This window comes from Lipophrys pholis (assembly GCF_963383615.2).
Source record: "Lipophrys pholis genome assembly, chromosome: 9".
NCBI lineage: Eukaryota > Metazoa > Chordata > Actinopteri > Blenniiformes > Blenniidae > Lipophrys > Lipophrys pholis.
In genome coordinates this window covers 13,888,010-13,898,769 of record NC_137639.1, presented here as the reverse complement: position 1 = coordinate 13,898,769, position 10,760 = coordinate 13,888,010, and the positions used below count along the sequence as shown (strand labels likewise).

At 44.4% G+C, this 10,760-nt stretch overlaps 1 protein-coding gene across 1 annotated transcript; it reads right to left on the bottom strand.

The window, feature by feature from the left end:
* Positions 1 to 251: 251 nt before the first annotated feature.
* znf576.1 (zinc finger protein 576, tandem duplicate 1) lies at positions 252 to 10,138 on the bottom strand. Its single transcript, XM_080472346.1, has 9 exons — positions 10,077 to 10,138; positions 9,113 to 9,592; positions 7,672 to 8,181; positions 3,918 to 7,559; positions 3,624 to 3,785; positions 3,455 to 3,547; positions 3,189 to 3,366; positions 2,753 to 2,957; positions 252 to 1,890 (listed from the first exon to the last, which is right to left on the bottom strand). Exons 2-9 carry the CDS (start codon positions 9,546 to 9,548, stop codon positions 610 to 612), a joined length of 6,507 nt encoding a protein of 2,168 aa, XP_080328472.1. The 5' UTR covers positions 9,549 to 9,592; positions 10,077 to 10,138; the 3' UTR covers positions 252 to 609.
* Positions 10,139 to 10,760: the final 622 nt, after the last annotated feature.

Sequence of the window (10,760 nt, the reverse complement as noted above, 5' to 3'; positions counted from 1 at the left end):
TCCACTGCAGCTCTTGTGCTAAACCTCATGAGCTAAACCATACGAGCCAGATTCCCCATCACTAGTATTTTAAATCTGTTGTAGCTTTTGTGTTTCACATCTACTTTGTGATTTTTAATTTGAGTGTTTTTGTGTCCACGTACTTATGTAATCACTTTACGTCTTTAGTCGATATGTATGACATCGCGATATGAAACTATAGAAAAAATACGCTTTATAACAAAATTAATCATTATCATCAGTCAAAAAAGTAGCAGTTGCAGTTTTTTTTATTCTTTTCTGAAATTCATGTATTTGATGTAAAATAATTCATCATGAAATGTAAACTAGTTCAGGTCAAAAAAAAAATAATATTGAAAAAACAGCATCATTCAAGCACAATGTTAAAACAATATTACGCTTCTTTTGCTGCACAGTGTATGGCTAGAAGTCTTTAACACTTCCCGAGGAAAAATCTTTCTCTTTTGGCTCAATAACTAGATACAGAGGACGACACTGCCAGTGAAAGGCATCATGGGAAAGTTGTAGGAAAGGGGAGTTAAGTTTACAGACATTATAATAAGGGGGCATTCTAAAAGTAAAACCGTTAGAGAAAACAGAGTGGAGTTTCTATTCTTTGTCCGATCCTTCTTGGCTGTGGAAATTTAGAAAGCAGTTGTGGTTGCGTGAGATACACAGAAAGACGCAGCACTTAAGGCATAGCACCCGTGAAGTTCTCTGACAGTTCCCAAAGCGACACCGGCCACCTTCTCCCTCCGCGAGCTGCTCCGGCCAGTGGCCCGAACCGTCGTACCGTGTGGCGGCATCTGGTAGAGGACTCTCCTCCACCACGAGGGGATGCGGGGTTTCACTCCTTGAACAGGCCTTCTCTTTGGGGGGCTGAGGAGGAGCTGAGTCCTGCGTATCAGAGCCACTGGAGAGAATCAAAGCCTTGGACACCTCCAGTCTGAAGGCCATGAGAGTCAAAGGTGCAGACGCCGCCCTGGAATCCCGTCGGTACGTGAGCCAGGAGTTGACCAAAGCCAGATCTGCAAGGTACCACAGCACCGCGTGGGGCCAGCGGGTCGGAGTGGACGCAGTGAGGGGGGTCTTGTAAAGATTTTGCAGATCTCTGTTTAAGCGAGCAGACATCTGAGCCTTCTCGAAGTTGTCAGTGAGTAAGGCCATGTTCCTCTGTCCATTCCCAGCGGTAGAAAGTATGAAACCGCAGTGTGACCTGCGCAGCATCAGCTTCCCGTCCGAGCTCACAAACTCGTCCCCGATCTGCCCCCGTGCCCCCCCCACCCTGCCCGCCCCGTGAACACCAGCTGCAAGCAGACGCTCCAGCATGGCCGGCGTGGAGAGCTCCTGTTTGCAAAGAAACACCATACTGCCCTTGGAAACCATTTTCTCTACAGCGTCTTCTTTGTCGGAGAGATCCAGTTTAAGATCCACATGTGACAGTAGGCCACTAAATCCAATTAATGTAGTGCAGTGGAGAGACGGCTTGCTGCTGTACGTCCTGCCAGTCAGAGGAAGTGGATACTGGTCGACTGCATATTCCCCCTTCTGTCCCAGCGTCTGGCAGCCTGCGGCGAAACGTCTCAATATCGGCTGAACCTTCCACAACGGGTCAGGAGGTGGTTTCGATGCAATCGCATCACTTGTCGGTTCATCTCGGCCCTGCCCATCTCCCGCCGTTACACACTGTCCGCTTGGGCTCGCATCCAGCTGTGCATTGTAAAAGTCGCCGTCTTGCGCCGTTTCCTGGACATCTGCATTCGCCGGATCCGTCGAAGGGGAAGTCAACTTGAGCATGCGGGTCAGCTCCAGGAACCGGGACAGTGGCATCGCTTCAGCGATCAAGGGCACTTTAGTCAAGTCCTCCCAGTAAAGTCTCGGACTCGGGAACTAAAAAGTAACAACAAATCAAATGAGGTTGTGATCACATCAAACCAACAGCCCTCATTTAATACAGCGCTTTTCAAAGTGTGGAACGTGAGGGAGACGTCAAGAAATCATGACGCCAATATATGAGAAAAATATGGTTCAGCTTTGAATGTCATTCAAGTGGAAAATAGTAAATAATAGATGTTTGTGATAAAAATGATCAATTCAACAGAAATGAAACCCAAACATTGAAGAATGTACAATTATATTTTGGAATGACCACAAGAATAAAAAAAAAAAAAAGTGTCTCGTTCTAAAAGTATACACATTGTTAAAAATAAAATAAAAAACCTGTTGCTTATCTATGGAAAACTCAAGTTTGTACGTGTTCTTCAATATAAAAAATCTGCATCATGTAAACAAACTGGCATTAAAAATAATCAATTCTGACATTTAATATTCTCTGTTTTTAATCAGAACTGAAGTTAGTTAAAAGATTTGCACAATGAAATATACGCAAATACAATAGTCTGTACTATTTTTACAGCAGTTTTGTGAAGTGGACATTATTGTCCTCAATGACTTGAGGAGTAAGTCATTTAAACTGATTCCTGGGGGTTAAAACACATTTTTAGAACAAACTATTTTTTAGGAGTCTATTTAAAAGTCATAGAATTACTTCAAGTGAAGGACCTCGGCAGTAACTAGGATGAAAAGAGTTCTTTAAACAACATGTTATAGTGTGAAGAACATAAAGCCGTCCTTGGTGAGGGACAAAGTGGTGTGAGATTGGTGTGTGAGTGCATTCCCTGTTTTCGGAGGTTCACCCTCCCACATTTTAAAAACCACTGATTTAAAATATTAAATAAACAAAAATACAAACCTTCAAAGTTCCCATTGCGATGTGAATCCCAACGAAGCATGCTACTTCCCTGCACGTGACGGGGTTTGGCATGGTGGAGAGTTTATTAGTGCAATTGGTGAATTCTACCCAGGTTTCCCAGTTAAAATACGTGCAGAAATAATCAATGGGCTCTCTGGTCCTGTTTTCTCTCGGATCTTGGAGCACGTCTGATGAAGTTGATTCACTGAAGGAAGAAAATAACCTGAAGAGTGAGTGTCACACGTTAAAGCCAAACAGCTGACACACTGGCAATAATGACATGAGCACCAGGTGTGTGTAACTTCGTCTTGTATGACAACATATAAATAAAGTTTCAATCTGCACCACATCATAATATTTGCTGTAATCAAAACTAAATGATTGTTTTATGTGTTTGTACTTTGTTCAGGAAAAAAAAAACAAAGTTTCGCTGTACCTTCCGGACGTTTGGCCCGGCCGTTCTGCGGTGTTGGTTTGGTCCTTACTGAAATAGGCCATGATCGCCGCCTCCGAGTCAAGTTGTGGATCAGACCATTCAAAACTTCCATTGTCTTCTTCATCAGAACTCTGAAGAAGATAGTCCCGGAGGTCTGGCGGACGCTGCCACGCAGGGTCTGAATGTCCAAACATCAATTGATGAATTAAAATGAGCAAACTTGAACACAATAAACATTTGGAATTAAAATGGAAGCGGAAGCTAACCTTGCGGATTAGTAAAGTCACCGACTCCTTTTTCGGATATCAGACATTGAACTCCTGTCTCCTGGTAGTCTTGTGAAGAAAGGCTTCTTTCGTCTGTTTTAACAGAGTCCAATTAAAATCTCCATTCTTTGCTGGAACATTATTCAAATAAAAAAAGACAAATACTCACATGTATCACTTTCTGCTGTTTGATGTTCGACCTGAAGTGTGTCGCTTGGCCCCTCAGCAACAACCTCCCTTTCCTCCTCTTTCACCGGGTAAAAGATACACTGGTTTGTGTTGAACTCCGGGGAGACGCCACAGTCCCTCGGCGTCTCTTCAATGTCCATGACTGAAAGCACAAACCCCAAAAGACATAAGCCCCCTCTTTAGCAAAACGTCTGAAAAAGTGGTATATAGTGATGACAGTATTGATGATTAGACGATTTTCTTAAATTGTAGAACCGTGTTGTTTTCTTCTTACATGGGACGATGGCGTTTTCATCGCTCACTGGCTCCACATTCCAGCGGATGTGTTTGCTGCTCTGCGTGGCCTGAGGATCACTCAGCATGACGCAGCTTTCCTCCTTCACCAGGACAGTCCTCGTGTTGGGTGAGGTCCCGCTTGAATCCTGTCTGCTTTGGCAAACCTGCAGAGTTCCCGTGGCTTCGATTTCCACCTTAATCTCCTGACAACCTCTCTGTCCAGTGAGGAACTTCTCCAGTATGATGCCAGGGGACTGGTCGGCCTCTCGTCTTGCTTCCTGTCCTTGCAGCCCTCCTTCGTCGGTGACTTGGTGAACATCGGTGTCTACAGACTCCAACTCAAACACATGTTGTTCCTCGTGAGACTCCTCTGATGTCGAGCCAATGGGAAGCGCGGTAGCTTTGCTGGCAGCAGGTTTAGAGGAGGACTCCTCCTGCGGAGAACTTTCTGTGCCAGTGTTGCTGTTAATCGCGCCTGAATCTGGAGTTATCGGACGCTTTTCATAAACCACGTTACATTCATCTTGTTCTTTTTCAGATTCTGTCTCTCTGGCAGTATCTTCTCCTGAAGGCCACTTTGAGATCATGTCCCTTTTCACACATTCTGTCATTCTTGTCTTCCTCCTGACAGCGACATTCTCTCCATCCCTTTTCTTCTGGACTAGAAGTTCTACCTCCTCTTCTTTGACCTCCACTGGATGAGTGGAACAGGATACTGTTTGCAAAGTCAAGCCTCTTTCAGTTGTTACATTATTACCGTGCTCAGGATTCTCTGGATCACAGCTCCCATTTGATTCGTTTCGGGAGGTAGAGTCTCTGTCATTCTGCTCGCCGACGGTGACTAAATCCACCTCGAGGACCAAATCCTCCTTGATGTCCTCCTCCTTGTTGCTGAGAACTTCAGCTCCGATGCGAGGACTCTCTGGAGTCGGGTCTTCCAACTTGTCTTTGTCCGATGGCTGGACCGCCGCCGCTGTTTCAGAAGCCTTTGTTGGAGTGAGGTCAGTCGCAGAACATTCTGATGTGAAATTTATTTGCTCCGTGTTATTTTTCATTTCAAGTGACGGTGAGGGATCCTCTGGACAGGTAGGAGGTTGATCACCTGCTCCTGTTTTAGTCCCAAACATATCTTCATAGGCACTCGTTTCAACATCTGCAGGAGGAATAGGTAACGACGGGGAAGGAATTAAAGCTGGAAAAGAGACATTTCGCTCTCGGTCTTCTAAGGACATCTCTGGTTCCGTATCCCAGTCTGCTGCAGCATTCATCAGCCCGACAACCGTATGATCTTTAGGGAGCTGGTAAATATCCAAACTAGAGACACCTTCAAATAGGTTCCCGTTAGTGTATGTGAGGCTGGGACTTTCAACAATATGCACCATTGTCTTGTGTTTCTGGAGGGAGGAGACCTCACTGAACCTCTCTCCACAGTCCTTACACTGCAGCTCACGCTTCGAAGTTATCACACCTTCCGTCTCCACTTTTGAGGAGGCTTTACGTTTCCTGGTGGCCTTGGTCTTGGCAGGCGGCGTCACGGCCGATTCAGGGGAAGGCTGCGGCGACGGTAACAATTTAAGAGCTTTCTGGTTCTTGTTGGGTCTTCCCTTTTTCTTCTCCTCTGATGTGGGCTCATTTCTCAGAGGACTGACCTTGTCGTTGATTTTAGTTCGGGTTTGGGAGTCCTGAGGTGAAACCTCGGGTGTCTGGTTGGAGGTCTTTGAAGGGTCTAACTTGTAAACTTTTAGCTGGGGCTGTTTGTGACCTTTCAGAAGAAGTAACGAGTCTTGCTTTATGCGTGAACCTGGACTTTCTGCCTTTTCCACTTTTTCCTTAGTTGAAAGGTTTTTCTTTGTTTTCCCACCCTTCGTAGCCTGAAGCTGATCTTTTTGCATTATTTGGGGTTGTTTTTTCTTTTTAAACATAGGTGAATTTACAGTTTTGTGTGCCATCACTCCCTTCTGGGCTTCTTTTTGCTTTTTCACTTTACCTTTCTTTGCATCCTCTTTTACTTGTTGTGAGACCTGGTTTGGAGACGTGGACTGTATAATGGCTGCAGATAACACGCCCCCTGTCTCGTCCTTTTTCCCCTTTTTCCCCTTTGACTTTTGACTTGACCCACCGACTTTCTTCTCCGACTGATTTGTTTTTGCTATTCTACCTCTGGTCACATTTTCCTGCACTGGCTTGCGCTGCTTCGAGAGCTTCTTCTGTTTCATGGTTTTCTTTTCCTTGTTTTGTGGCCCAAACTTCACAACGAGGTGAGACTTTCTTGTTCTTTGGCGTTTCGCTGGTCTGGCATCATTGTGCAAGTCATGCCGAGACATTGATCCAAAAAGGTCTTGCACGTACCCTTGAAAGACAAACGCCTGGGCGGGCTTTCTCTTCCGCACTTTCACCAGCTCTTGAGCTGACATTACGTTCATCGGCGATTCTGAGATCCGGAGCACCTGCTTGGTCTGGGATCCATCCTGAGCCTGCTCTGTAGCAGGCGAGTCCTCTGCTGGGGACGTTGTATTCTTGTCTTTGACTGGCAACTTCTCAAATGGCTCTTCCTCCTGTTTTTCCTCCGTCTTTTGCATTTGGCCACCATCCGTCACGGGGTGACTTTGCTCTTGGTCTACTGTTTGTGTCTGAGAATCGGCCTCAGCTTTAGGATTAGAGTCAGATTCACTTTGAATGTGTGTATGACGTCCTGGAGAAGCCAAAGAGCATGAACGAACGTCTTGTTGCTCTGGTTGTAACGATGTCAGCTCCAACTCAACGGTTGAGAGTAAAGGTGGGACTGACAGGCTGGTACCAGGCTCGACAATTAAAGTACCATCCACAGTCGGACCAGGAGCCTCAAACTCACTGGTTGGTAAGAGAGAGGAGGAAGTGATTTCATTTGGAGGCACATTTTGTGAATGCTCCAGCTCCTCAGTTGGTATCAGAGCAGGAGTGAGCTCTAATATGACTGTTTGCTCGAGGTTTTGTTTGAGATCATCTGCCTCACTCTGACAAATCATTGTGTCCAAGGGATTGGAGTGGAACGCATTAATCCCAGGTTGGTGAAGAATCTGATGTATCACCTCTCCCTCAGTTCCCACGATTTCTTCAGCAGAAACAACCGTCAGCTCGATATTTCCACCTGCTGCCAGCTGTGAACCCAATTCTGAGAAAGAGGGATTTTCTAGTTGTCCCTCTGGTGTAATAGGTTCCAATATAATAGTTTGCTCCATTGAAGGACATTCACTGTTCAAAGGGTTCGATTCCATCTGTTTCAGTCCGAGCAAATCTATCTGTGTTGGACCAAGGTTCTGCGGCACTTCAAGTGGCGGGGCATGAGGTGGTACCTGCCCCAATATGACGACTTGATTCACTTTTTGTATATTTCCCATGGACTCTATCATTCTGCGTATCTGCTCTGTATCAATATTGCCATCAACTTTTTGCAGCGGTCCGTTGGGCTCCACCTGGAGTAGTGCTTGCTGGCAAATAGATATTGGAGTTATTATTGGTAAACATTGTTTTACTTGCTGGGGGGCATTGCTTCCCGTGGCAGGGAACAAATTGTGCTTTTTTCTCATATGATGTTGCCTCGTCTTGAAAGTCTTGAAAGTGGCCTTGCATACAGAACAAGGATACTTTACCGTGGAAGCACCTGTAGATAACAAAGACAGAATGTAGTGAGGCACCTTGAAACCAAAGGTTCGATGGGTTGACATGTAAAACTTAATCAATAAGTTAAATTTAAACCGACCCATCATTCTTACCGTCTTTTTTCCTTGGTTGTGCTTTAGAAGTGGTGCCCCCTCCGGGTTCACTGTCTCCATTCTTGTGTGCGGCCATATGGTTCATCAAACTTTTGGATGTGTTGAACCTCTTTCCACATTCAGTGCAGACGAACGGCTTCTCTCCAGTGTGCTTGCGCAGGTGATACTTGAGCAACGTCATGGTTTTGCAGGGTTTACCACAGTCAGCGCAGGCGTAACCGTCCTGGCCATAATGTTTCTTTTTATGAACCGTCAGCTCAGAGGTCTTCCGAAACGCCACGCTACAGATGGGACACTTGAAAGGTTTTCTCTCGATGTGGGCTTTCTGGTGAGCCATGAGCTCAGTAGAGTTTGTGAAGTAGCGATCGCAAACATAGCAAGCAAAAAGGGCATTCTTCAGGATTCTCTGCTCATATTCTGTCGGGTGGTTCGACTTCAGATGGCGCTCTTTGCTCTTGGCGTCACTGAAGATTATATGGCACGCGAAGCACTGCAGGGAGATCTGAGAGGCTGAAGGGAAACATGACAAATGTGGCGTCAGACTGCTGTCACAAAGAATAATGATGCACATAGAAAATGTGTTTGGGTCTAAACATTTATCAACGCATGTCTTCACAACACATTTACCAGTCAAAAGAAATGGTTCATGTATGTCTGATGCATAAACATTAATTGTTAAAGCTTCTTGTTAGTTTGGTCACCAAGTCCATTTATCACCCTAAAACATATTAAAGTGTGTCGACTTGTTACACTTCATTTCTATTTAAATGCTTAAAAGGAGCTTTAAAACTCTGCAGGCCGTCTGGTCCCCTGGACCAGGAGGACAGAGCGCATTACACCTGTTTAAAAGTCCCTACACTGGTTCATTTTTAGGAAATACTTTATTAATCACAGGGAAATTCTTTAAAAAATATCTTTATAATAGATTAGACTATGTTAGATTTGCCTTTATTACTCTAACAGTGGAGAAATTCACAGTGTTGTCAGCCGCAGTACACACAAAAATACACACATAATAAACAGAGAAATTGCATATTTAAGAAAAAATCTGCAAACATAAAATCCCCACATTAAAATATACATTAAAAAACAGTGCAAGTCCGGACGGAGAAATAATAAACGTATGTATACATGTCATGAAATAGTGCAACTAACCAGTGTAATGTGAATGAATATTTCTGGATGTGAATATGAGAATTGTCTCGGCTGAAAACATCCTGAACATAATGATTAGTGACACGAAGTGAGGACTGCTTCACTGAAGCTTTTTGAAAAACATTAACTTTTTTCTTTACATTATTTTAACAGACTATTCAAGCATCAACTTGATGTTTGCTGTGTTGCTTCTGTGTCCTAGTTCCTACTATAAAGGGAGACAATTGAAACAAAGGTTTGATCATCTCTTCAATTACTGAAATCAAGAAGAAGGTAAAATACTCACATGTGAGCAGATCAGTCAGCGGTTGGGCCACATCTATTTTTAAAGGATCTGTCATGGCCTTCTTAGAGGGCAAGTATCTCCTGCCGTCGCTTTTATCCTTTGCTTTTGGTTTGCTTTTGGTACCTCCATCAGGCGCTGGTTCTGACTGGGCGCCCGCCTTTGCTGTAGCGTCTGGTTCAGTGCTCGCTGGTGTCTGACCAACAGCATCGAGCTGCATCCGAGCTGCACTGGAGGGAGTGTCTGCTGTTTGCACTCCAGTCTCTCTTTCCTCCGTAGTGACGGCTGTGTCCCTCGCAGCAGGACCGGCTGACAGATTCGCCTCCTCTGCAGCATCTTCTTGACTGTGTGCCGGCTCAGCTTCAGGGTCTGGTGGTGGCTCTGTGGCGGATGCGGTCACGGTGCTGGAGCCCTCGTAAGCCTGTGTTAGACTCTGCATGGCTCCTTTCTTCTTAGATGCTTTCGGTCATGTTTCTTAGAGACCTTGACCCACAAAGAGACACATGTAGATGTTAATAATGCATCAATTGTGTTGCAAATATGTAATAAAAAAAAAAAAAAAAGGAAACCATGGTGGTGGAACAGCACCTTTGCTCTTTACATCACGACACTGGAGAATAACTGAGCTCTACCATTTGAATTACAATAGAAGACAGAAGAATGTGGAGGGCAGCTAGAGGAGGAAGCACGTTTCTAATATTTTAGGTCTGACTACAGTGCTAGGACACATTTTCATCTTGCTGATGGTCTCTTCGGTTATCTCTCCCATCCAACCACATTGTGAACCAGTAATCACAGGTAACATTGAATTATATGGCTCGATTGTTTGACTAAGGGCGAAGTGAGGGCGCAACCATGAGCGTTTTAAAACTCACCCAGCGTATATACAAGCAAATACTGCGCGCCCAGATTATTGTGCAAACACGGGCGGTGCGTATTTATACAGAAAACGGAGCTTTAATCTCACCCAGGCCGAGTCGTTCGCCGCTGTCCGTGCGTCCTCTCACAAAGCGAACCGACTAAACAGACGCGGTGACGTCACGTCCGACGATGAGAAGCGATGACTTATGGGAGTTGGAGTTTTTCCTTCATTGTTACGAGGACAGCAAACTATTCATCAGTTGAGACTAAATGCGCTTCTCCCAAAAAAGAAAATAAACATAGATAATTATCTTAAGGAATTAAAATTGGGCTTCTTCTTTAACCCTTCATGGGGCAATTGACTATATTTGGTAACTTGCTCATCTTATAGCGTTTTCACAAAATACCAATGACAATTTAAATAGGATTACAGAAGATACACATTGACACGTCGGCGCCCTTTGTACAATCCATGTAAATAATACCAGAGTATAGCAGTTTTGTTGTAAATTTGTATTATATTCACATAAACAATTGGACTATCGTGCACTTTTTTTTAAAAACTTATTTTATTTCATGTTTATGCAATAATGGTGGATGTGTGGAAATGTAGCTGATGTTTTCATGTTTTTTGATGAGATGCAGGGAGGTGGAATTTCCTTTCAGGAAAGTAATAAAGTGCTATCTTATCTATCCAGTTGATGTGTGCCATTGCACATCAACTGGCATTGGATGAGCCACAAGACATATGTGAGGCCTTATAGTCACAGACTACCGAGGCAATATTAAC